At 55.6% G+C, this 26,171-nt stretch overlaps 1 protein-coding gene across 4 annotated transcripts; it reads left to right on the top strand.

Moving 5' to 3' along the window:
- Ldlrap1 (low density lipoprotein receptor adaptor protein 1) lies at positions 1–23,875 on the top strand. Of its 4 annotated transcripts, none has more exons than XM_076861012.1 (9): positions 1–180; positions 9,460–9,602; positions 10,413–10,525; positions 12,488–12,602; positions 17,812–17,884; positions 18,209–18,292; positions 18,928–19,055; positions 20,595–20,629; positions 21,928–23,875. In XM_076861012.1, the coding sequence occupies exons 1-9, from the start codon at positions 93–95 to the stop codon at positions 22,070–22,072; spliced, it is 924 nt and encodes a 307-aa protein (XP_076717127.1). In that variant the 5' UTR covers positions 1–92; the 3' UTR covers positions 22,073–23,875. The 4 variants fall into 4 exon arrangements, with proteins under 4 accessions (XP_076717127.1, XP_076717124.1, XP_076717128.1 ...); XM_076861009.1 differs by having other exon boundaries at positions 21,775–23,875; XM_076861013.1 differs by lacking the exon at positions 21,928–23,875 and adding an exon at positions 21,317–21,868.
- The last annotated feature ends 2,296 nt before the right edge of the window (positions 23,876–26,171 follow it).

The raw sequence follows: 26,171 nt of genomic DNA, 5'->3' as shown, positions 1-26,171 counted from the left end.
AGGGAGGAGCGCGCCGACCGCGCGCCGCCTGGCCGGGCGGAAAGTTTCTCCTGACAGAGTTTTGGCGGCGGCGCCGGCGGCCGGAGCGGGCCATGGACGCGCTCAAGTCCGCGGGGCGGGCGCTGATCCGGAGCCCCAGCCTGGCCAAGCAGAGCTGGGGGGGCGGCGGCCGGCACCGCAGTGAGTGTGTGCGCGCCGGTCGGGCGGGGGTCGGGCCAGGCGCTCGGGGCCTCCCGCGGGCGCCCGGAGTCGGGCCAAGTTGGCGGAGAGGCGGGGCCTTCCCCGCGCTCGCGTCCCCTCGCGGCCTTCCCGGCCCCGCGGGGTTGGGGTCGCCCGGGGTCAGGTCGTGCTCCCACTCCCCCCCCCCCGCTCTTTGCGGCGGGGAGGAGGGCGGAGCTGGGGAGGAGACCCAGGTGGGGGTCTCCAGGTGCCGGCGGAGGGAGGTGCAGGTAGGAGGAGAGGCCTGGGCGACCCCGGGCAGCTCCCGCCCCACCGCCCTGGGCTGCCTGCGGGAGGCAGGAGCTCAGCGTCAGCGCCCGGGGGACGAGGGGCGCGGGCGAGCGCCTGGGAAGGTGCCCCATCCCCGCGCCTCTGCTCCCCTGCGGGGACGTGCGGCGGGCGGAGCCCACTGGCCCCTCCACCAACCGGAGTCCACTGGCCCCTCCACCAACCGGAGTCCGGCCTGCGAGGTCATCTTTGAACTCCTGGGCCTCAGGTGTGAGCCCGGGGTCGCAGGTACCTACTTGTTGGGAGGGAGACAGGCCTGGAGTGCCTGAAGAGGCCCCCGCCGCGGGCGACCTGGACCTACAGCCAGATCCAGGTGGCCAGGCTGGCGGCCAGGCTATATTTGAAACTTGTTTTCTCTCGCACCTTCCCCCAGGGTCTAACGAAATCCCTGGGCTCCCAGGCAAAAGGCAGACGCCCTGCCACCTCTCCTGGGGGAGTCTGGGAGGCTGGGAGGAGCTCACCCAGGCCCCCCTTCCTGTCCTCCAGGCTCGGGTTACTCTCTGGGAGTCCGTCACCTGGCACCTTCCCCTGGGGCCTCGGAAACCTAGCCCAGGTCCCTCCTTTTCTGCGAGTTGTTTGTCCAAGTTCACACAGGCCTTCCGGGCTGATGTGGAGCCAGATCGCAGGATTCCTGCATACCCATATCCCCACCTGCCACCCACCTAGGGCCACATCCTCTCCCCCGACCAGGAAACGGCACAGCCACCCCTACCCCTCCTTGCCTTTCAGGGCTCCGCCAGGGGAGCCCGAGTTCCCTAGTCCCTGGAGCGCCAGTGTGTCTGGGCCTAGGGAGTCCGCCCTGCCCCTCCTCTTGCCCCTCTGCTGCTCCAGACTGGCATTGGGAACGTGGGCTGGGTCCTACTGGTGGGGGTGGGGTCAGAGACCCGTTAGGGCCAGGCCAGGCATGTACCATCTCCCACACTTACTGGCTCCCAGAATAGTCCTTTAAAATTTTGTGGGAAAGGCCAGACTTATGAGAAAGCGTTCAGTGGAGGAACCCTGCCGATTTTCTCTAGGGTGAGCCTGGAAGCTCCCTGGGGCAGTGGTTCTCAAGGGAAGGGAGCCTAGAAGCACTGCCCAATCTGGAGAGAGGAAGAAGTAGCCACTTTGGGTGGTGGAAAAGAGTGTCTTTGGTGTGCTCCAATTAAGGACAAGTCATTTGTCCTTAATGATCCTCAGTTTCTTTGCTTGCAAAATGGGGTTAAAAATTTTTACCTGGCAGGGTGTTATAAGAAAATTGTTTTATAATGCTCCCTTCTGATCTACCCTCTCCCCTTCTCCTGTCTGTATAGACCTTCAACATGATTCTTACTGGGATGGACCAGGTTGGGGGGGGGGGCTTAGAGCCTTTTTATACCTTGAGGGAAAGCTGAGGAGCACCCCTTCCCACCTCCCACAAGTTCAGAGCTCAGTCCCTGTTGTCTCAGTGCCTTCTATACCCTGAATGAGCTTACCCAGAGCCCCACCTGTCCCTCATTATTAATTCTCAATTTCCCATCTGTAAATTGCAAATAAGAGAAATATCTGCCTAGGGCTTTTTGTGGGGTTACATCAGTGTGTTTTGCCCAGTACAAAGGAAGAATTCAATAGGTGGTAACTAAGGCTTTGGTCACTGTGTTTTACAAAGTATTTTGCTGCTTGTACCTCATTTGCTCCTATGATCAAAGCAGGGGATTCTTATCAGACCCATTTTAGAGATAAAGGAACTGAGAAGTGGAGTTGCTGGCCCCAGGCATAGAGCTTCCAATGACAGAACTCCAAATCCCCAGCCAGGATCTATCTGTGTGCTGGGGATCTTACCAGTGTGGCCTCTGGCCATGGAGAACCTCAGTGGCAGGTCCCACCCAAGGTTGGGCTGGCAGCCCCTGAAAACATTTGTGACCCACAGGTTAGAGATGTGACTAGGGGAGATGCTAGAGTACCCTTGCTTAGGGTTGTGACCCAACCAAGCCTTGGGCCTACCCTTTGAGATCTGAGGCCTGTGGCTGAGTTTTGAGGCCAGACTGATGCCACTGGAGTTACATAGGCCTGCCCCTCGCTTCTCAGGTCTTCAGCTGGGATTTGCACGATCATTCTTTTTGTTTGTAGAGAAACTGAAGCACAGGACTGGCTGCAACATGCCTGATGTCACACAGGAAAGCCAACATCCCAAGGCTTCTGGGCTCAGAGGCTCACAGCTTCTCTCTCCCAGGTGTCCTGACCTGGAGGGGTTCTCTCCTTTCCCACATGTGGCTTCTTCCCATCTCTTAGGGAACCATAAATATTTTATCTTATTCCCTGGTCAAGGATTTTCCTTTCGTTCAGCTGCCTGGAAAAATGGCTCACCGTGGCCGCTCAGTATCCTTCTTCCAAAGAAATTGGGGTCATTTGACCCTTGGGCTCCTTTGTGAGTTGTGCTAACCTGTCAGGGAAGCAAAAGAGGAAGGATAAATATGAGGTGTGGGTTGCAATGATACCAGTTCATGATGGTAGGTGGGAGAGGGAGGCGTCCGTTCATATGTATTTATGAGATATAAATAGGATGAATAAACTGCCAAACCCTAATACCTCTTGGGCACTGAGAGGCTATGGGGACCTGGGGACTGGTCGCTGCTCTTCTGGTAGTCCTCACAGTCTGGTGGAGGAGGTAGAGAAAGGGACAGGACTGTAGAGGGTAGCGATGCTGTGGATAAAGGCAAAGCAGGCTGCGGAAGCGACAGCATGGCTCTGCAGATTGGGCGGTGGTGTCTTTGAGTTCTTCTAAAAGTAGATACCAAGACAAGGATCTAAGTGCAAGTTCTGAATTTGAGAAGCGATCCCAGTAAATATTGTCATGACAAGTGAGAAGGGAAGGGGGTCCAAAAAGTGGGTATCCTGAAGCAGATGACCACTGTGGGCCACTGGAGCTTAATCCCTGGGGAACTCTGGGAGCCAGGTAGAACGTGCTGCTCAGGGTTGTTCCTTTTTTTTTTTTTTTGGTACTGGGGATTGAACCTGGGGCACTTGACTACTGAGCTACAAGCCCAGCCCTTATTTTTTTATTTTAAGACAGGGTCTTACTAAGTTGCTGAGGCTGGCCTTAAACTTGCGATCCTCCATGCTTCAGTCTTTTGAGTCATTGGGATTATAGACAGGCGCCACCATGCCTTCCCTTTGAGGGACTCCAGCAGTTGTAGCTGGAGGGTTGCAGTGTGCAGGGGACTGGCCCTCCAAAGCCAGTGAGCCCGCAGGCAGGGTGGCAGGTGCTGGTAGACCAACATGAATGGAGGGCCCCTGACAGCATCACCTCTCTGGGGAAGTAACTTGGGTGATACTCATGAATCCAGTAGGAAAGAATCTGGGACGCACCTTCCAGGCACTGGGAATAGCAAGTGGCAGGGGTTGTTTGACTTGGGGGCTGGAACTCTGCTCCTCCCAGATCTGGCCACTGAGGGAGGGACATGAGGGAGTCAGAGGTTATCTACTGCCCACTGAGGGTCACATGCTTCTTTTTAGCAGCCCTGCAGGGCAGCAGGCCCAGGCCCTGCTGGAGTGACCCTGAGCAGGGCTCTGCATGGCCGCTGCCTTGCCAGCAGGAGCGAGTGTCAGTTTGAGTCCTAGTGCTGTCAGCTGTCAGCCCTGCGCACTCCTGCGCTGCTGTATCTGTGAAGTGGGATTGCCGACCTGTCTGTGGTGCTCTTAGAAAATACTCTGCATGGTCACGCACACAGTAAAGCCCTTTGCACCTGACATTGGTAGTGACAGTAGCTTGTACTCTGCTTCTTGGTGTGTGTCACACAGGGTGGTGGGGGAACTTGCTTCATCCTCATGACAGCCCCTAGGGTAGGTAGTATTATTGTCCCCGTGTAAAGGTGGGGAGGCTGGGTGGCCGGCTGCCCTCCTGCAGAGCCTGTTTTTCTCCTACAGTGTGTGTAGGTGTTCAGGAAACGGAGCTGCTGCGGTGATCACTGTTAAAGTTAGTAAGTCTCGCTAGCTTTCTGACTTCTGAAATTAGCCTACACTCTCACCTCTGAAAGCTCCTTCAGATGATGATCCCAGAGGGCTGAGCATATTTGACAGGTAGAAACACTGCAGCCCAGAGAAGCAGCCATACTCCTGTTAGGGCAGAACTTGGGTCCTCTCCTGAGATATTGTCACTCTGTGGCTTCTAGGCCCCTGCTTTGGCTGAGACTTGGATGTCCCAGACACCATCCTGCTGGGTCTCCTGGGGCAGCAGAAGGGGGACAGGTATGCCCTGCCTGTCTCTAACTCCTGGGTAAGGACCTTCATGAGGAAAGAGCACATGGTCACAGCTGAAGTTAGACTGGGCGTATGGTCTGTCCCAGCTAACTACGGCAGCAGGTCATCTGTAAAATTGCACAGTTGAAATAGCATAGTCATTACCCACCACAGGGCGCAAAATAACCGGACCAGAACAGGCCTGCGGACTCAGGGAGCCTCTGGGAGCTTCCCCTGGATTCCTGGGCTCCTTCTGAGAGCATGTGGCCTTGAGCCGGATGCTCTGAGTGGATCCTGTTTGAGGTGACGACCGGTGAGCAGGACAAGGGTGGTGAGAAACTCCGTGGGTCTGTCGGTACCAAGGCCCGGTGCTGCTGGCTGCAGAGGGGAAGATGTGGGCCCCAAAGATCTCACATCTCACCAGAAGAGCCATGTGTACAGGAAGACCAGAGAGGAACCAGGCCTCCCAGAGGAAAGGGAGGACCAGTGACAGGAATGGGGACAAGGCAAAGCAGGACAAGATTAGATGGCACTGCTGGTCAGGGCACCCCTTCTGCATACCAGGTCCTGGGAGGGCGGATGTGGATGGTAGGTCCCTTGAGGCGAAAACACAAGCAGGCAGCTCCTTGGCAGTGGGGGTGTGGCTGTGGAGGAGGTGGAGAGTCGCACTCGCAGAGGGATGAGAGTGTGGAGCACCTGCCACCGGCTGGCCCTGGCTGAGTGCAGTTTATAAGCTCATTATCTCAGTTTATTATCCAAGGATCAGAGCGCCCCTCGAGGCCAGCGCATGCCTGCAATCCCAGCATCCCAGGAGGTTGAGGTAGGATGGTCACAAGTTTGAAGCCAGCACTTAATAAGACTATTCCCCCTACAAACAAACAGAAAAACAGGGCTGGTGATGTGGCTCAGTTGGTAGAGGGCCCCTAGGTTCAATCCCTAGTATCTACCCCCGTCACACACGTGAAAGACAAAAGAAGACAGCCCCTTACTCTAGGAACTGTTGCTTCCCGTTTTACAGATGAGAAAAGTGAGATTCAGGAAGATAATTAACTGAGGATCACTCCAACACAAAGCACCAGAACTGGAATGGTAGGACTAAGGCTCTTGCTCCTAACCACTGGGGTTTGGAATCAAGTGAAGGGAAGAAAATCATTTTAGATAGAACTATTTGAACAGAAGCTCAGAAGTTGGAAAGTAGTGTTGCCTTATGAGGAGGCAGTTCTGCACAGTTGGAGCTGCTGGGGTGTCTGTGTGTTGTGGGAAAAGAGATGGGAACAGTCACTGTGGGGCTTGGGTGTAGGGGTCTGGGACCCCCTCCCCTGCCCCCACTTGCTATAACTTCAAACAGGTACTGTCCCTCTCTGGGCCTCAGTTGCATCATCTGTCAAGCAAGGTGTGGAGACCCGGGGCCTCTGAGGCCAGGGAGTAGCAGCCACTTTACGAGGAGGGAGTAGAATATGGAAGGGTCAGTCCAGGAAGGGAGGAATGCAGAAAAATGGCAAGCATTTTTCAGAGGTCAAGGAGGACAGGGGAATGTTTTGACAGCAAAGAGATCACCAGTGACCTTGGCAAGCTTTGGCCCTTTGGAATGGAGGGATCGGAAGTGGCTTTGGAAAGGGGCCAGAAAAAGGCTGAGCCACAGGAAATGAGAGAGTGGGGTCACAAAAATAGGGGAGGAAGGATGTTTGCTTTAGGGCAGGAATGGATAATGAATGAACAAGGCCAGCCCTGATTGATTGGTGTGGCCTGCCTTGGGGCCCTGTTTTGAAACTGAGGGAAATCAAGCTGCCATCAGTTAGCAATGTCTGCCAAGGACACAGGCAATGGGCAGTGCAGCTCTGCCTGTGCCATCTTTAGATGGGCTCAGGTCCAAAGTGGTCTTGGTATCTTGGCCCACAGAAGGAAGCCACTAGTGTTAGGAATATCCAGTCCAGGTGGAGCAAATACCTCCAGCTATAAGAATCTCTCCCTCTCCCTGACCTTCTCCTAGAGGTAAGGTAGCTGGCCTCAGGGACAGATGGTCTATCCAGTGATCAGGAGCTTTAGTTTTAGAGCCAGAGTCCTTGGAGCCTGAGTTTCCTTGTCTGTGAAATTGGAGTGAAAGAACGCTTGCTTGGAGGGTAGCTTTTTATTATTATTATTTTTCTTTTTTTTTTGGTGGTGCTGGGGACCTTGTGCACACGAGGCAAGCACTCTACCAACTGAGCTATCATCCCAGCCCCAGCTTTGATTATTCATCTTTATCAACACAGTAGCTCTGATTCACCCCAGAGATGATGTTGTTAGTCTTGGCTTCCTTAAGAGCAGGGCCTGAGTTGTTCTGGGTCCCCCATCATCTGACGTGGTACCAGGGACACACCAAGAAGAACTTTCTGCTGCTTTTTTGGAGGATCAGATGGATTAGGCTTCTGGCAGATGGGACAGAGGATGGGGTTACTTTGGGCTTTAGGGTCATCTCAGTGAGGACCAGGCCTCATGTTAGGGTAGAGGCCCAGGAGGGAAGGCTCATGGGCAGTGCATCAGGCCAGAGCTGGGGATGAGGTCTTCCAGGTTGTTCTTTTACCCAGCAAATGTGGGGTGCTAGCTGTGTGCCAGTTCTGGGTCAGCTAGCAAATCCCTGCTCACCAGGATCTCGGGAGGGATAACACGAGGCCCCCATATGACCTCCCCACCCCACCCCAGCACACACACGCACGCACACACTCACTCCCTCTCAGATGAGGAAATAACCTCCAAGGGGGACAGTGGCTTGCTCAACCTAAATCCAGAGGAGTGTGAGTGCAGTCTCCTGACTGTAGAGGAGGGGACAGCCCTCGGACCTTATAGTGCTGAGATAGGTGCTAGGAGGGGCTGTGGGAGACAGACTGCGCAGGGGGCCTGGTGGTGCGTCCTGGGCCCAGGACTCTACTCCTGACAGTCCAGCAACACCAGAGCCCAGCCGAACCTCGTGGGGAGACCCTTGACCCTGCCAGGGCTCAGCTGCCCTGGAGCCCCTGATGCCAGAGCTAAACTTGCCTCCTGTGGCTGAGCATCCGTGCTGGTGAGGAGGCTCAGGAGGAGGCAGGGTGGGCCCAGACCTCTCCCAGACCCCGTCCAGAGAACGGCCTAAGGAGGCTGGCTCCTCTCTGGTGGCCCCTAGAAGCTGGTTCCTGTGTGGATCCTGCTGTGTCCTTAGCAAGCTTGTGTGTGCTTCTGAGGAGTTTCTCATCTGTAAAATGGGTATGGTCAGCGTGAACACCTCCCCAAGGGCAGCATCTGCGTGGGCTGATAAGGACAGACAGGGCCCTACAGGTGAGGGGCCTGGGGACCTTCGGACTGCTTCCTTACTGTGCTTCCCTCCCAGGGATGGGTGCCGGGCCTGAGCTCCACCGAGGAACCTGGGCCCACAAAGCCTCCCATGCGGGCTGCGCCTCCCCTGTGTCTCTGCCTCCACAGGGCCCTTTCCTGAGGGGTGGGGCTGTCTCCAGCCCTCCCTCCTGCTCTGTGTCCCTATCCGGTGACTGACTCATCCCTCATTTCCCAGCCTTCCTGACGTTAGTCTTCATCCAGAGTTCTCAGAGGACCCTTCCCATGTAGCCTGCTCTGCCATTACTGTCACCCCCAGAGGAGGGCACTATCAGTCTCAAAGGGGACGGGGGGCTCTTCTGAGAATGGGTTGGGGAAAGCAGGCAGCAAAGCTGGAACTTGAACCAGGTCTGCCAGAATGATAAGGCGACATCGCCCAGAGCTCCTTGAGCTGCTGCCTCTGCTGCCGCTCTCCCCCAACCCTTCGCTCTCCCCCAACCCTTGGGTCTCACGTGCAGGCAGAGTGAGGCAGTTCAGGCTGGGCCACGGTGGCCAGCCGGGGCCTCATCCCTCTGCTATGGCATCAAATTTTTAACATTTTGACCAGTCTCAAAGACCAAAAAAGTGAGCTCCATAAGTTAAAGAAGCCTGACACAAAAGGCCCCTCGCTCAGTCTATTTGCATGAAATGTCTAGAAAAGGCAAATCTTGAAACAAAGATTTGACACCAAAGTTCCCCAAAACCTTGAGACAGAAAGCAGCCTGGCAGCTTCCTACCACTGGGGTGGAAAGAGAGAAACAGGTGGAGGCACCTTGGGGATGACGAAAGTGTTTGGGGACTGGATTGTGGTGACAGGTGCTCCACTTGTAAGTTTACCAAATATTACTGAATTGTCCCCTTAAAACAGATGAATTTTATGACATGTGAATTGTGCTTTAATAACATTTTTCAAATATTTTTTGTGAAAAAAATATTTTTAGTTGTAGATGGACACAATACCTGCATTATTTATTTATTTATTTTTATGTGGTGCTGAGGATCAAACCCAGTGCCACACATGTGCTGGGCAAGCACTCTACTGCTAAGCCACCACCCAGCCCCAATAATAATGTCTTTTAAAAGTAAAAAAAAAAAAAAAATGGATTTTTTCACTTGGAGAAGAAGGAAAAACAAGAAGAGTTGAAGTTGAATTTGGCTGGGGACTTGGACACGTGGCCGAGTCGGCCCGGCACTGACTGGCTCTGTGGGCTTGTGTGGCAGCCTCCTGGGCCCCGGCATCCTTGTCTGCAGTGGCTATGATAAAAGACCTACTCATGGGCTCTTTGAGAATTCGTGGGGGCAGTTTGTGGAAAGCTGCTTATCAGTGCTGGGTGTGTTCTAGAAACTGTTCTTCATGGGTAGTAAAAATGGTGGCAGGGGCACCACAGTGTTCCTTCCTGGTTTTCTGAGGGCCTCCCTGTTGTGCCCCAGAGCTGCCTGAGAACTGGACAGACACCCGGGAGACGCTGCTGGAGGGCATGCTCTTCAGCCTCAAGTACCTGGGCATGACACTGGTGGAGCGGCCCAAAGGCGAGGAGCTGTCAGCCGCTGCTGTCAAGAGGATCGTGGCCACTGTAAGTGCCCTGGGGAGGCGGGCAGGTGCTACAGCCAGGGCCAGCTTCTTCCCAGCTACCCCTTTTCCCCAGCTCATGACCTCAGTGGGATGTCTGAGCCTGGCTCTGCCCTGGAGTCTTCATGTGTCAGCTCAGTGGCCTCACATGGAAGAGATCCACTGGACTTGAGTCAGGGTCAGTGTCCTCCTGTACATCCAACATGTCTGTGGCCACTTTCAGTCTAACTCCATGGCTCAGCCTCCTTGCCTGAGTTTTGGTGGCTTACCAGTGCTGGAGAGGTGGGGAGGTTGCTGTCATTTGACCATGTGCCCAGTGGCCTGAGAGAGTGTAGCCCACGAGAGACCAGATTGGCCCCTCCCAGCTCCTAGTGAGTATGGCCCTTTAATCCACTTTCCTTAGTGACCTCGACCCTATGGCTCAGGTGCTGGCAGGAGTGGTGGGTGGAGCACTCCCATGTCATCCTGCTGGTGGAGCTAGCCTTCAGCACCATCTGGAATCCCTCCCAGCTGTGTGCCCTTGGTCCAGTCCCTCACCCTCTGAGTTCACTTCCTCCTCACGGGGGAAGGACGAGAGTCCACCCCGCTGCCTGTGAGGTCCAGGGCTTGGCAGGCTGAGGGTGCTGGTGAGCAGCAGCAGTTGTTATCCTGTTTTTATTGCAGGAGGGGCTGGCTGAGCACCCTCCCCACGGCACTGGCCTGAGCCGAGGGCCTGCATCTGTGGGCCTGGGGCAGCTAGGCGCAGCCGTGAGGCAGGGCACCACGTAAACGGGCAGCTCCTGACCTACCTCTGCCTTCCTTCTCCCTTCCCCAGGCCAAGGCCAGTGGGAAGAAGCTGCAGAAGGTGACTCTCAAAGTGTCACCCCGGGGCATTATCCTGACTGACAACCTCACCAATCAGCTCATAGAGAACGTGTCCATTTACAGGTAAGCTCAGCACGGCGGTGGCCCATGTCACTGCCTCTTGGGGTGGTGCACCGAGTGATCTAGCTGAGTTCAGGCTCTGTTGCTTTCTGTCAGGATGATGGTGGAGTCTTCATGTCCTCATCTGTTAGATGGGATGGGAGCAGGTCCTGCCTCCCTGAGCTGTAACAGAATGCTCCCACATAGCACTCAGCTCACAGCGAGTCTTCCACTAAGGTGCAGTTGCAGCAAGCAGCTGAGGCCTGGTCTGGCCTGGCCCTGTGTGCCCACCTCAACCTGCGCAGTGCCGACTTGGCTTGGAGCACAGAGCTACAGACTCCCTGCCTCTTCCACCGCAAATGCAGTAGCTCAGCCCTGGGCAACTGGCCGGGCATTCCAGAGGGTCACCCAGGATCTGCAGCCACAGTGTGTAGATGGTCCCTCTGAGGCTCTCTTGTCCCAGGGAGGCAGGGTTTAGCCCTTGGAGCCTCAGGCTACCTCCACTTCTCTCTTGGCTGGTCACCTGTAGAACTTAAGAACGAGAAGGGGTCCCAGCCCATTCTACAGATGGAGAAAGTGAGCCCCAGAGAGGGAATGGCCTCTGCTATAGTGAGGTGGCAGCTGGACAGGGACCAGGATACCCAGGCTAGAGCTCTGTCCAGCAGGCCCCCATCTGCCAGGCCTCCTTCCACTTTCTTGCTTTGTCCCCAGGCAGCTGGCTCAGCTGGCTGCAGCCTGGGCCAGTGTGGGGGGCACATGTGCTGGGGTCAGAGTGTTGAGCAGATGCCTTTTCTCACCTCGCTGATGCCACCAGCCTGTCTTTCCAAGTACCTGCTCTGCTGATGTCTGTGCCAGATGAGGGATGTGACTCAGGCTCTGTCCTCCAGGAGCTCCCAGTCTAGGAGGGACAGGAGGGGAGGAAATAGGAGACAGAGTGTTGGTGGGGGGAGCAGAAGAGGAAGGGCTTGCCTGGGGAAATCTGGGAATGCCTCTCAGGGGAGGTGACACCCTGCTGGGGCTTGAAGAATCACAAGGTCTGGCTGACTGATTCCAAGGACCCAGGGCCATTTGGGCAAGAGGCTGGATCCCTAGAAATAAGAGGCAGCTGGGGATGTGCACCCCTCTGTCCACCTGCAGGCCTTCAGCACTGCCACGGAGTGATGTCATTGAAGCTTGAAGCTGGGGCCTCTTGGCTCCTGGGCTGTCGGCTCCTCCCCTGGTCATGATTCCTAGGACGGGAGGAGTGGGGGAATCCAGCAGAGAGGACCAGCAGATGAGGGCTGGGGAAGCAAGAGGGTGTTCCCTGCAGAACGAGTTGCAGAGTCTCCACCCAGACCCACTGGGGATCCTGTCACCATCTTCACATGCCCAACCCTAGTTCTAGGTCCCCACCCTTGGCAGCAGCTCCAGAAGATGTGCTGCTTCTGATCCCAGCCACCCTGGGGGACATGGGCTGGAGTTCCCCTGATGACCTGGCAGGGGAGGCCGGGTGACGGGCAGAACGAGGAGGGCGGTGTCCCTACCCCCAGTTAGAACGGACCTTTCAGGGACAACTCTGGAATCCCACAGGTGAGTTTAGGTCCCAGCTCTGCCACCAGCCCTGTCATCCCAGACCTTTAGCCTCAGTTTCCCATCTCCAAGGGAAGCTCTGAGAATGAAGCAAGGCTCTGTCTGGAAAGCTTTGACCCGTTGCCTGGGGTGCAGTTGGGCATCAGCTCCTACTATTTTGAAGTGTGGCTCAACATGGGAGGGGGAGGAAGGAGGTGGCTTTCTCTGGTCTTTACCCCCAGTTCCTGTGCCTGGCCTGGGTCCTTTTCCCACAGAAGGTGCAGGATGCCAGGCCTGGAGGCCAAGGCTGAATCTACAGTCTGGCCTTGGAGAAGAGAGGATAGTAGGCTCTTTGAACTCAGGGGAGATGCCCTACAGCACATCCAAGCTGTGGTCAGGCCCTGTTGGGTCTGGTAACACTTCCCACTTGCTTTTCAGGATCTCCTACTGTACGGCAGACAAGATGCACGACAAAGTCTTTGCATACATTGCGCAGAGCCAGCACAGCGAGAACCTCGAGTGCCATGCCTTCCTCTGCACCAAGCGGAAAATGGTCAGTGGGGAGCTGGGGCTGCTCTTGGGAGGAGGCAAGACCCAAAGGTGAAAGTCCATTAACAATGGACGCAACCCCTGGGAATCTCAAGTGGCTGCTGAGAGCCAGTGGCATTATGCAGGCCTGTAGTCAGCGGCGCCCCACAGGACACAGCCTGGTTGTGCCCAGTGACTCGCCTTTGTCCAGGAAGTACCTGGCCGCTTCCTCTCTATAACAAGATTTGTTAGGTGTGAGATTACCAGGGGCCACTGCAGCCTGCAGGGTGCAGACCTGGGAGGGCTTAGGACCTGGAGATGAGAGGTCAGTGCCCAGCTCCTGGGATGGACCCCTCAGGGGACTGTACTTGCTGTGACCAGCCCAGGGAGGAAGAGGCTTCATCACCCTCCGCATGCTCATTTTAGTGCCTGGCTTTAAGGGTTTTCTTGTTTGACCCTCAGGACACTCTGCGCCGGGACACTGTTGTTAGCTGTTGTTTTTCTTTGAGATTTATAATGAAACACCCTTGGAGCCCAGCTGTCTTGCTGAAGATGACGGCCAGCAAGAGCAGAGGGCGCTTGAACCCACATTCCTTCCCCTCTGTGCAGCTGGGAGGGCTGCGAGCTTCTGTCCCATTTCCAGGCTGACCCTGACACATCTAGCTGGATGGGTGGATGAGAGACCTCGGTGGTCTTGGGCATTTGTCTTGAATTTGGGAACATGGAGCTGGGGCAGGTCAGCCTTTGGCATCGTGGCTTTGTTTCTGCGGCCCTGTGATGGGAGCATCTTCCCTGTAAAGAGATTCCCAAATCTGCTGCTTCAGTGTCAGCTTCAGTTGACCTCCGTCACTGCCAAGAGCCTGGTCCCCAGTCCCCATGGCTCTCCCTTCCCTGTGTAAAAGGACCTGTGGAGGACATCAGAGCAGTGGGCCTGGCTTCCTGCGGCCCACCTGCTCTAGGTACTGTATGTTTCCTATGCCACTGTAACAAGTGACCACAGACTTAGTGGCTTAAAGCCAGACATGTTTATCCTCTCACAGCTCTGGGGGTCAGAGAGCTGAGGTGGGTCAGCAGGTTGTGTTTCTCCCAGAGGCTCCAGGGGGGACTGTTTCCTGGGCTTTTCTTCCTTCCAGAGGTCGCCTGCGATCCTGGGTTTGCGGCCCTGTCCCCAACCTTCAGGGCCTGAGCAGGTCAACCTCCAGTCTTGCTTCTGTCGTCACCTTGCTGTTTCTTTCTCTGGCTCTCCTGACCCCACTCGAGGCCCTGTTGACGTTGGGCCCACTAGGTAATCCAGGATAATCTCCACATCGCAAAGTCCTTGACTTAATCCCGTCTGCAAAGCCCTTTTGCCATATACAGTAACATTCACAGGTTCCAGGGATTAGGACGGGGACATCTGTGGTGCCCTGATTCAGCCTACCACAAAGAATCATGGAAGGCACACATAGTAGGAGACAGACAAGAAGTCTCCTAATGGCTGATGTGCTGTGTGGTCTTTGATAAGATCCTGCCCTTCTCTGGGCTGTCGTCTCTCAACAGAATGAAGAGATTACCTCAGTGATTTTTTTTTTTTTTTTTGTACTGGAGATTGAACCTAGGGGTGCTTAACCACTGAGCTGCATCCCCAGCCCTTTTTATTTTTCATTTGGAGATAGGGTCTCACTGAGTTGCTTAGGACCTTACTAAATTGCTGAGGCTGGCCTTGAACTCACAATCCTCCTGCCTCAGCCTCCTGAGTCTGGGATTACAGGCCTGTACCGCTGTGCTGATTTTGCCCCCTTGTTTTTTGCAGACTCTGTGGGACTGGGCGCTCACCTGGGGTCTTGTGATACCACAGGCTCCTGAACTGCGGTGGCTGAACTTCTCCAGTGGCAGCCTTGTTCCCTAGACAGTGACTCTTGGTGTTGGTTCTTATGAGGCCACATGGACTTAAAATACGGGCTCATTTTGTCCCATTGTCCACCTCTTCCTCCTACTGACTGGAGTGTTTCCTGGGCAGCGGGCCCACAGCTTCTGCTGCAGCAAGAGGGCCGGGGTGGAGGGCCACTCCCAGGTGCAGGGGCTCCCTTGTGCATGGGGGTAGGATAAGAGGGAGCTAGCCTGGCACCTCCGAGGGAGGCCCGGCCTGGGCTCAGAGCACCTCAGACAGACCTGAAGGAAATCGGCCGCCCCCGGTCAGAAACCAGTCAACAGAGGGTAGGGCTCCTGCCAGACACCAGGCTCCTCCCTCCTCTCAGCATATCCTGTCCGTGGTCAGGACTGACTGGCTGCACTGCAGCTTGTCCTTCTCTTCATTCTTTGCTTCCACAGGGTCCCCCATTTTTCTGAGACACAGCCCACCCCAGGTGACACACAACACTGCCTGGTGCTCCAAGGCCTTAGCTAGCCCCTGGCCCTGTTTGGAAACCCAGAGATTCTCAAGACTGCAGGATTCCTCACGGGGAGGCAGAAGACAGGCCGTGCCTTGAGCTCCCGCTGCCCTGTGGTATGCCCTTCCTGGGCCACCTGCTGGCGGACGGGAATGTTTTTGTAGGAAGCTTCTTCTGGCTGTGCCCAGTGGGACCAGAGAAGAAAGGTCTGGGGGCTGTGCCTGGTGGGGAGTGCTGGGGACCCTGGGGACTTGTGCAAGTCTGCAGGCAGGGGCTCAGCTTCAGTAACCGGAGGGCTTAAATCCAGAGTGGAGGTTCTCCAACCTTCCTGGAGGTCAGGAAGTCTTCCCCGAGACAGGGACTTCAAAGGATGAGCATCGAGCAGGAGTTTGCCAGGCGGCCGTGGTGGGGCAGCTGGTGCTGGGACGCAGGACAGCACTGTCTTAACACACTGAGACTCCAAGACTGTGAGGGTGTGGCAGCCTGCCTTCCTGGAGTCTCTCTCTCCCTGCACCTCCTGCGGGAAGCTTGGAGAAGGGGTTCATCCCCACGTCACTCACCAGCCAGGCCAGTGCTGGGGCAGCACAGCCCCCAGGCCTCCTTTCCCTGGTCCTGTTGGGCACGGCCAGAAGAAGCTCCCTACATAAAGACATTTCCATCCACCGGCAGCAGGTAGAAGTGCCCACTGAGGCCTCCAAGTACAGAAGTGGAGGCGGAGGAGCTCAGGGTCACTCCGCAGGCCCAGGGACTATATGCCCCCACTCTACCTGGGCATAGGGGCTGCTGGCCTTCCTGGAGTGATCCTCATGCAAGGCTCTCTCCTTTTAGGGAGCAGGGCTCAGTTGGCCTAGTACCTGGCCAGTCACTGGAAACAAGGCAGGGACGGGAAAACTGGGTAGAGAAGCTGGTCAGGTAATGAGACAGACCTGTAGTCAGCGGTACTCAGAGGAGGCTGGCACCGGCCCTGGGAGTGGGGAACGACGGCTGTCCGCAGCAGGCCTGAGCAGTTTGTCCTCTGAGGTTGGTACTAGATCCTGCAGCTGGTACTAGATCCTCGCAGACCCCGCCGCGCCTGGGCCTTCAGCCACCTGCACGCGCAAATCTGCAGCTCTGGTTATATTTGGTTTAACTTACAGCCTGGGACGTCAGGGCAAAGTGGCGGGAATGTATGCAAATGAGAAGCAGATTTATGCAAAAACAGTCTAAGCTTGTGTCCCCAGGTTTCCTGCAGGCAAAAATATTGGTGTTTCCACGTCCCAGCCACACTGGGTGACCAGCCCTTGCTCTGGTGTATAGTGATCTGACTCGGGTTGGTAATTAGTCCATATTTTTAGTTCATGGGCAATTCTCAATGGTAACTGGGTCTATTAAACTTGATTCAGACATGACAGCTTAAATTGTAAACAGCTGTGAAGAGCTTCATACTTAATTACCATATTTAAGTTTTGCCATAAAGCACCCGTACTTCCATCAAAAATGTAAATGACGGAGACATTCAAATGAGATTTTATACTTGGTGAAGTTTAATTGGCACGCATCAGTCAGCTTGTTTAGGGATTTTAAAACTTAAAAAAAAATTTTTTTTTGGAAGGCAGTGGCCACAGATTCATTTCTCAATTAAACCATGTTGTCTGGTAGAAGGGGGAGTGTGGCTGAGGCTGGCGAGGTCTGAACTTGTGGTGCACTTGAAGGAGTCTCGTGCTTTCTTCTCCTACCCAGAGCTTCTAGAAGGAAGCTGGGTGGTGTTTCTAGGGCTCCAGCTCCAGCCGTGAGCTCTGGAGCTCCCACGCCTGGAGTTGAGCTGCGCAGGTTCCAACTGGAATCCCGGGTCCCAGAGAGGAAGTGCTGAGTGGAGTGTGGCCCAGGAAGGTCCTGGCTGGTTGAGACCTGCCCCTTTAAGTGCTGTGATTCATCCAGCCTGTAGCCTCCTCGGAAGGGCATGGCCTGCTCTGGGGGAGGAGGTTCAGACTGACCCTTACAGGTAGGGAGCACACAGCTCAGGGGACATAGGCTAGTGGGCTAGTGAACATTTCTTTTTTTTTTTTTATGGTCCTGGGGATTGAACCCAGGGCCTTGTGCACTTGAGGCAAGCCCTTTACCAACTGAGCTACATCCCTGGCCCCAGCTAGTGACACTTTCATATGCCTGATGACCACAGAGAGGTAGGTGATGACAGGAGTGAAGTAGTGACATTTGAGTGGGATTGGAGACCAAGGATGGGGTTCCTTAGGGGTGAAGGGCTGAGGTGTGCCCCTCCCCTTACAGGTTGGTTCCAATAGAACTGAATGGTTTGGTCCCTGACACTCACTGCCATCTTGCTCCTGCCGGGAAGTTTGTAAGGTGACGCCACCCTTGCCGGGACCCAGCTGTCAGCCCTGCTGGCTTGCCTGGCATAGCCCTGGATGGTCTGACCCGCCTCCCTGGCCAGGGATCTTCAGGCCGTGGCTGGACTCTGCCAGCCCCAGCCTCTGACCTCCAGTTCTGTGGGCTCAGGTGTGCAGTCCCCGAGTGCTCAGGGGCTTCTCCAGGATGTGAGCCTCAGCTCACTGACTTTGGGGAGGAAAGTCTGGCGAGGGCAGCCCTTGCCGTGGGGCAGCTGGAGCAGGGTGGGGACTTCCCTGGAGGTGGGGAGAACAGGGCCTGGGCTGCTTCTCTAGACTGTCTTCATGCCTAGGTTGCTTTGGTATCAGATGAAGAGCCAGACCATACCTGCTGCCCCAGGCATTCCCTCCTGAGCCAGGGATGGAGGCATAGGAGCTACAGGAGGTTACCATGGCACCTGGCCTGAGTCCCCAGCAACACAAGTTTGCTTGCTCTTCCTTAGTTGACACCACAGGCCTCCCCACCCCACTTCCTGTTTTTCAGGCACAGGCTGTCACCCTCACTGTAGCCCAGGCCTTCAAAGTCGCCTTTGAGTTCTGGCAGGTGTCCAAAGAAGGTGAGTCTTTTTCATCGAAGTCATGGGAGGGCGGGAGGGCAAGGGCCCCCAGTCAGATCTGACTGACTCCCAGCCTCATCCTCGCCTGGCTGTGAACAGGTACTGCTACCTGAGTCTCATTTTTTTCCACCCGATGGAAGGGCAGTGGCCATCTCCCTCCTTTGGGGTGCTTGTGAGACTTCAGTGGCTTCTTCAAGTTGTCCTTTCTCCTGGCTGGAGACCTAAAACTACCCCAAGACTGCTCGAAGCCTGCCTCCTGCCCAGGGATTGCAAGAGACAGTGCCGGGGTCTGAGGCTTCTGCTTGCTATGCCTTAATCACACAGAGAAGGAGAAGAGGGAGAAAGCCGTCCAGGAGGGAGGGGATGTCCCAGGGACCTGCCGCGACAGCGCCCCATCTTTGAAGAGCTGTGAGTGTTGGCCAGGGGAGGGGCCCTTCAGCTGCAGGGCATGGGGCCTGCCTTCCGCTCGGGGGCCTCTCCTTCCAGGGCTGGGCAAATCTTGATGTTTGATTTTGTTTTGTTGTTAAATCAATAATACATGTTCATTGTGGTTAAATTAGAAAATGTAGGCAGGAAAAAAAGAAAGCCCACTTGGTGCACGTTTTTCTAGATGTGTCCCTGGGCAGGGTGTGTGTACTCTCTGTGTACTTGCATTCTGTTGTGCACTCTCTCTGAAAACCTAAGAGCTGCGCAGGAGGATTGCAAGTTCAAAGCCACATCAGCAACTTAGTGAGGCCCTGGGAAACTCAGCAGGACCCTGGGGATGTGGCTGGGTGGTGAAGTGCCCCAGGGTTCAATGGGTTCAATCCCTGGTCCTGAAAAAGAAACCAACTTCAACGTTGTGAAGTTCAGAGTTTCAGGTTTCAGTCTCAGCCTCGGTGGGAGACAGGTTCTCATCTTGCAAGCCGGTCCAGCTTTGGGAGGAGGTGTGGGTAGGGTTCTGGGTGGTCTAATCAACAGGTCAGGGCAAGGCTGAGTCCAAGGAGGGATTCAGAAAGAAGTGACACATCTCCCACTGATACCCTTGACGGACCCCCTCACAGTGGTCGCCACTGGGAACCTCTTGGACTTGGAAGAGACAACCAAGGCCCCGCTGTCCACAGTCAGTGCCAACACCACTAATGTGGACGAGGCACCACGGCCTCAAGCCTTGAGCAGCAGTGTTGTCTGGGTGAGTGACTATGTGGCCTGGGGACCTCACAGAATTCACTGATCCTTGACCAGATCTCTGGATGAGCCTCAGGCAGCTCCAGGGTCCAGGCCTTGGCACCGTGACCTGTGGGCCTCTAGGAGGACCAGACCAAGCCCAGCAGCACCCAGTCCCAGGGCAGGGGATAAACAATATCCCCTTTGAACCTGGGGCCACGTCCCCAGCAGGCCTGACTCCCAGCACAGCTGTCTCCTCACAATGCCCAGCCTCTTGGCCTGAGCGTCCACAGCTCTGCCCACCACAGGACCAGCCAAAGGCCCCTTTGTTCTTGGTGTGGCAGAGTTTGTGCCTGAAACCCCTCCCCGCGCAGCCGTCTAAATGAGGAGTCAAAGACTTGGGCTGTTGTCAGTGTGGCCCGGGTCCCCTGTTGTCAGTGTGGCCTGGGTCCCCTGTGACTCAGCGCAAGCCTCGGACTCTCCAAGGCTCAGCTTTTTCATCTCACAGTGAGGAGGATGACCTCTGCCCACAGAATCTCCCAAGGAGCTTTATTTTATTTTATTTTTTTTTTTTTAATTTTAGCTTTTCATTTGAAAATGATTTCAGACTGTGTTACAAAAATAATACAAAGAATTCCTGTTGTCCTTTCACCCAGATTCTCTAGATGTCACCATCTTGCATAACCACATTGCAGTGATGAACATCGGGGAAGTAACTCGGATAGACCGTGTTACGCAACCTGCAGACCCTCGCCTTTCTCCGCTTGTCTATTTCATGTCCATTTTCTGGTCCAGGGTCCATTGCAGAATCTTGCACTTACTTTTCTTGTATATCTTTAATTATTAAAAATCTAGAACATTGAGGGTTGGGGATAGAGCTCAGCTGGCAGAGTGTTTGCCTTGTGTGCACAGGGCCCTGGGTTCAATCCTCAGCACTACAAAAAGAAAAAAAAAAAATCTAGAACATCGACAGACTTCCACAGTTCTCAAGTCCCTCTGACTGTTGAGAAACCTAGGTGTCCCTCAAACCCGTGGTGGTCTGGGGACCACCCTTGCTTCTTGCCCATCTGCACCGGGGGCAGTGGAGGGACCTTGCTCAGGGCTTCGCTGCGGCTACGGGTCCTGCCACCCATCATGCTGCATGCGTTGGCATTTGGGCGAGGATGGAGGCCAGGGAGCCTGCTTCTCCAGCCTTTCCCTTTTGGCATTTTTAAAGCCATGGAAGTCACCCAGTCCCTCACTTGATGGAAGGAAAAGCTGAGTCTCACAGAGGAGCAGTGACTTGCCCCAAGTCTCACAGACATTGGCAGCAGAGTTGGGAATGAGGCCTCCGTTCCAGTGCCTGGGAGTGCCCTTTCTCTGCCCCACACCCTGCTGTGGGTCCACAGGCTGAGGTGCTGGTGGTGGCAGCCAGGTGCAAGGCCTGCCTGAGCCTTCCCTCTATCACCTCCCCCTCGCCCCACATGGGTCCCTAGTCCCTGTGGCTCATGGGGCTGGGTCGAGCCCCTGCAGTGAGCGTGGGCTTCCCCTGCAGAGTTCTCACCTCCTGCTTTGTCTCCCCAAGGAGCTGGACGATGGCCTGGATGAAGCATTTTCAAGGTAACATTGACTGTGTTCCTTGTGCTGGGGACAGGGTTTTGGGGTTGGCCCTGCCTGCCCCTCCCTCCCAGGGCCTTTGTTGTGCCTGACCTCCAGAGCAAGATTCCCTCCTTCCACTCAGCCATCACCAGGGACAGGCTCCCCTCTACCTGGGGGGACCCCTTCCAGGGCGGCCAGATGTGTTAGAAAGCTGTCGCCGTTAGGTCAGAAACTCCTGGTGGCTGCTCTGCCACCATCTGAGCTGAACTAAACACTCTGCAGCTCAGGCCGATTTCCTCTTCCTACGCCTGGGGCAGGCTGCGTCCCCTCCCAGAGCCTGCTTGGAAGTGGGGCCGGGAGAAGGCAGAGCTTAATTAAGCCCAGGGAGGAGGACCGTCAGGCAGCAGGAGGTATTTTGGTAAAGCCTGAGGGCGGAGGCGTTTCCCCACTTTCCCAGAGGCCATCCTGTAGCCATGGCTACTGCAGTAGCAGGACTGGCTGCTGGGAAGCCCTGCGCCCTGTCAGCCAGCCCCTTGCCACACTCCCACTGCTGGGCTCTGTCAGGTGGGGACAGTGCCCGCTTTGCACCATCCCCAGAGGCAGCACCTTGATCCCTCATGGGGACAGGGATGTTTTTACCACCTTTCTTGCTTTACTAGCTGATGACCACCCCTCATTTGAAGAAAAGTTTTCTTTTTCTTTTCCTAGCTATTCAAGTATCATGTATCCTTTATTAAACAATTTCAAAATCCAGGGAATCAGAAAACAACGTGTACAGCCTTGGTGTAGCTCGGGCTAATCCCACAGAGATGTGATTTTGCGTTTGTCCTTGGGGACCTGCTGTCTCTCTTGACACCTGAGTGTCGGAAGCCCCTCTTCTGCTGGTCAAACCACCCAGAGTGCCTTCTGAGGATGTGGGCTGTCACTGGCTTAACTCTGTGGATGCTGGGGGTCCCCCTGTACATAGGGCTAGAGCACACTGTTGGACGTGATTATAGCCAAGGAAGGTTCTCAAGTTTAGGCCGGTTCCCGCCAGGGCCGGCCATCGCTGCCTTCCTGCACTGCCCTCTCCCTCTTCCTGGTCACTCCTGGTCAGGCCTATACTGTGCCCTGGCCTCTCTTGGATTCGGTGTGTCTATTGCCTGGTTTTTGGATTGATGCTCTAGGGACGGCCCACTGGTCAGAGACTCTCCTTTGTCCTGTGTCCTGCGATCTTCCTGCTCTGCCCTCTCTGGTCCTGTGCTGCTGGGCTGGACTGGCTCCTCAGGCCCTACCAGCTCCTTGCCCAAGCACTCAGCTCACACAGCTCTGCCTTCCAGGCTGGCACAATCGCGGACGAACCCTCAGGTCCTGGACACTGGACTGTCAGCGCAAGACATCCATCATGCCCAGAGCCTCTCGCCTCTCGACTGGGAAAAGCCTGACAGCAATGGCCCTGAGCAGGAGGACCTCTTCAGCTTCTGAGGGCCTGGGCCCATCAGGATTCTACCAGCCTTGACATGTGACAGACCAAAGCCACCTGTGGCAGGGGATCCAGCTCCAGGACCTGCTGGCCACCCCTTCCGGCCCACAGCAGCATGAGCCTGCAGATCAAAGCTGCGGCCAGTCAAGCAGCGGGGAGAAAGGGGGTTTTTAACCTGCTTCTTTAGAACTGAAAGATGCCTTGAATATTTATTCAGTGACTCCCGGTTCATGCTCAGAGGCCAGTTACCCATCGGGCATGTTGTATGTGCAGTGCTGTGACTTCCTGCTCTCTCCCGAGCCAGCTCTGCTCCAGCTGTGGGTATCAGGACAGTGACCAAAGCATTTCATGTCCCTAGGTTTCCCTGGGGACATCCCCTCTCCTGGCTGAAAGTGATGAAGCTCAGCAGCCCCCAGGCAGGACTGGGTCCTCGAGCTGGTGGTCCTCAGGTCCCCAGCAGGCCCAGGCTTGAAACCTGGACCCAGGCACTCAGAGGGGCAGCCGCAGACCAAAGACGGCCCATGGCTTGGCACTTTAAAGCACACAGAGCAGCCGTGGCCCGGGGGCTCCTTGATGGTGCTGATAAACAGAGCTTTCTTTCCGCCCTTGCTCCTCCAGGAGGGGCCAGGATCCCTGTGGACAGCCCCCACCATGCTTGGACCAGTGGAACTGGCTGCCAGACTCTGGAGTCCATTGTGACTGCGGGGACTACCTGTGTAGTCACTCCCAAGGCCTCATCCCTGCCTTCGCCCTCCCTGGATGAGGCTCTGCCTGCTTCCTGGTTGTCTGTGTGCGTGTCCCTGCCCCTCCACGCTGTTGGGATGACATGGACCCGACACCTAGGTTCATATAGGAGAGTTTTGAGGCCATTTTACAGATGAAGAAACTGAGGCCATGCCTGTGGAGGGGCTGGTGTGGGGAGTGGGACTCAGATTTTGATGCCAAAGCTGCTTCCTCTGCCACCACCTCTGGCAACCTGCTCCTCCTTTTTCTCGAGCTTTGTTGTCCTCCCAAGAACCAAAAAACCCCAGCTATTTTCTGACCAAAATGTGTTTCATAACAAACCATCTGGTGCCTTTCCACTCAGAGCTGGCACAAGCCTCGTGCCCTGCTCCCCGCCTCACTGTTGATTTCCGGGAAGATGCAAGTGTTTGAAGTCTGCTAATTCCGAGAGTGAAACAAATCAAACTCTGTGCACATCCCGCAGTTCTCTTTCCTGACACTGCGGCCAGTCCCAGGCAGGACACCGCAGCAGCAAGCTGTCTTCAGTCTTTCTTTCCTTCCTGGCCCTGCCCTGTGGACTCCGGCATCCTGAAGCCCGGCCGAGCCGGGAGCATCTTTCCCTCCCCAGGAGCTTCCCCAGAGCAGGCGTCAGCAACCCCAGGAAATGGCATCTCAGAGGCGAGGCTCCGACTGAGCATCTGAATCAGAGCAGGCGCCTGGGGAGGGGGCTTCTAGGGTCTGCACCACAATAAGGGTAACTTCCCTTCCCCGCCTAGTCACGCTGCTGTTCCCATCCTAGGCCTCTTTTGTCATGGCCTGTATTTGTCACAAGGCAGCGAAGGTGGGGCAGGACTCAGGCCGTCCTTGGCACTGGGGCTGGGGTCCTGCTGGGCTGCGAGGGCTGCACTGTGGCCTTTGTCTCCTGCTGGCCGGCCGTTGGTGTGCTTCCATGTGCTGCTGCCCAGTCTTGTGCTTTGCCCTGTGATGCTGTAAAGGAAGTTCTAATGAGAAAAAATAATAATAATAATAAATATTCTCTTGAAATATAAGCAGCGCTTAGAAGGAGCTGCTTGGTGACCAGAGTGCTCCGTCCAGTGGCTCTTGCCCTTTGGTGTTGGGAGCAGCAGTGGCCACAGACCTGGGCAGGTACACACTCGGAGGCAGCACCCAGAGTGGGGGTGCTGTTGAAGGTCCAGCCTGCAGATGGCGTGTGTGGTGGTGAGGTCACTTCTGGACAACTTGAGGCCACACCAGTGACCAATGTGTCAGCACTGGTGAGGCCTCTAAAGGCTGGCATCAGGGGTCCTGGGTCAAGGTCTGTGAGCCCCTGAAGTGTGTATTAAACCTGTGTGTGCCTCCTGTCCCTGGAAGGACACCTGCTGTCTCCATCACATTCTCCAGTGACCCACAGCATACGTTCATTCACAGGACTGCTGCACGAAATGGCTTCGGCTCAGTGCTGGGGCCAGGCAGGAACCACAGGAGCCCAGGATGTGTGGCTTTGTGTGATGAGGACAGTAGGGAGACCCACATCCAGCCACTTAGGGACTGTAACCCGGGATCAGTTGCCTCTTTCCTTGAGCCTTGATTTCCCCATCTGAACAGGAACAACTGCCTCCCCCAGTCTCCCTCCCTGGGGTTGGGGGACTCTGGTGACCACTGTACTGTGTGTAGCATGTATACTTAGCTCACAGGTTATTGCAGAGCAAAGTGCAATTTGGCCCAAATATGTTTAAGAAAGTCTGATGACAGTGATCAATGTTAGTGGCCCGCCCACTGCGTGCCAAGGGCTATGTGAGCTGACTCATAGGATGTGTTGAGCCCAGAGGCTATTAATTCCCTCCTGCCAAGCTCACCGGGGCTCAGAGAAGAAAGCTGTCATGCCCTGGCAGGGCACTCACATCCATGTGGGCCTCCCCTGGCCTCCCAGGGTCACACCACCTTCTGTGGTCACACCGCCTGCAGCATCCTGTCCAGCTCACAATGACCATTACAGCAGAGCCACACTCCTCAGGTTCTGTCAGCCACGGTGCAGAGCCTGGCCAGGCCTGGCCCTCTGCTGCAGCTTATGGGGGACTCCAGCATTTCTTTAGATGGTGATATTTAAAACATCTGGAACCCAGAGACAGGCTCTCTGCTGTCGGCTGTTGGGCAGACTCCCATGAATTCTGAGTGGATCACAGATGACTAGGAAATTCTCTCCTTTCTTCTTTTCCCTGTAATCTGAAAAGACACCCAACAAGTTCATCTTTCTGTATAAATTTGGCCAATGTCTTTAGTCTCCAGTGTCTCAGGTTATGAATCCTGAGGGCCCAACACGCATCTTCCATGCGTAGCAGATGAAGTGAGAAGAACAAGGTCACTTCTGACTTGACGTGAACTTGAGCTTCACTGATGGTCTTCTCTCCAGGAAGAGAAACCATCCCAGTTAAGCCTCAGAGGGGTTTTTGACCAGCCCGGCCAGGGCGTCTTGGCGGAGTCCATGTCTGGGGTGCTGACTTTGGGCCTGGTCTTCACCCAGCTGCTCTCCCCCTCCCCCCCACAGGCTATCAGACAGGCTTGTCTTTTAGGAAGTGACCTTCTGCCCCGTGATGCCCTTTACGCCAACATGGGTGGTGTTGTCCTCAAACCAAGCCACAAGATGGATGGTCCTAAGCCCACTTTACAGATGGGACAGCTGAGAGTTGGGGAAGAGGAACGGTTGGACCCTCAGTGAAAGGCGGCCTGGGATGTGAACCCTCGTCTCTTCTGCACTGTGCCCCTCATACAGCATAGAGCAGAGGGCAGACCGAGCCCAGCTGTCCCTGTCCTGCTCACTCACCTGCAGCCACAGCAGTGGGCTCCCTGGGACACACTGGCTGCTGCCGGCCAGAGGCTGTCTGCATGGGCAGAGCATCAAGGAGGGTGACTCCATTGACCAGAGCTGAGCCTGCCTGTGTCTTCCCGGGTGGGTGCACTTTGGGGCCACTTCTCTGGACGTGTCTAGGACTCCACAGGGCCATGTCTCATTACCTCAGCCCCATATGGCCCCCAGCAGCCTTGTCCAGCCTGCCAGTGGGGCCCGTGAGCTTGGTGTCCTCAGAGGAAGGACAGGGATGGTGGGAGGGGCCCCCTCTGTAACACCCCTGCATCCCCACCAGCTGCTGCGGTGAGGTCAGTCCATATTAACCCATTTTTGAGATGACGACACTGAGGCTCAGGGAGGTTGCACGACCCTCCGGGTTCACAGCTGCTAGGAGGCAGGCCTGGGATTCCGAGGCCATGTGTGCACTGTCCCAGGTGCCCTGCCCCTCCACACGTCCCTTGGAGCATTTGGAGAACACGGTGGCCTTGCTTGCTTGGAGCTTCCAAGGCAACACAGAGTAACCTTCACCGTGT

This window comes from Callospermophilus lateralis, chromosome 7 (assembly GCF_048772815.1).
Source record: "Callospermophilus lateralis isolate mCalLat2 chromosome 7, mCalLat2.hap1, whole genome shotgun sequence".
NCBI classification, from domain to species: domain Eukaryota; kingdom Metazoa; phylum Chordata; class Mammalia; order Rodentia; family Sciuridae; genus Callospermophilus; species Callospermophilus lateralis.
This window is presented reverse-complemented; position numbering and strand designations above follow the sequence as displayed.

Coding starts and splice junctions, on each gene's coding strand:
- Ldlrap1 (XM_076861009.1), top strand. CDS start 93: ATGGACGCGCTCAAGTCCGCGGGGCGGGCGCTGATCCGGAGCCCCAGC. Junction 181..9,459: donor GGGCGGCGGCCGGCACCGCA/GTGAGTGTGTGC, acceptor GTTGTGCCCCAG/AGCTGCCTGAGAACTGGACA. Junction 10,526..12,487: donor GAGAACGTGTCCATTTACAG/GTAAGCTCAGCA, acceptor CTTGCTTTTCAG/GATCTCCTACTGTACGGCAG.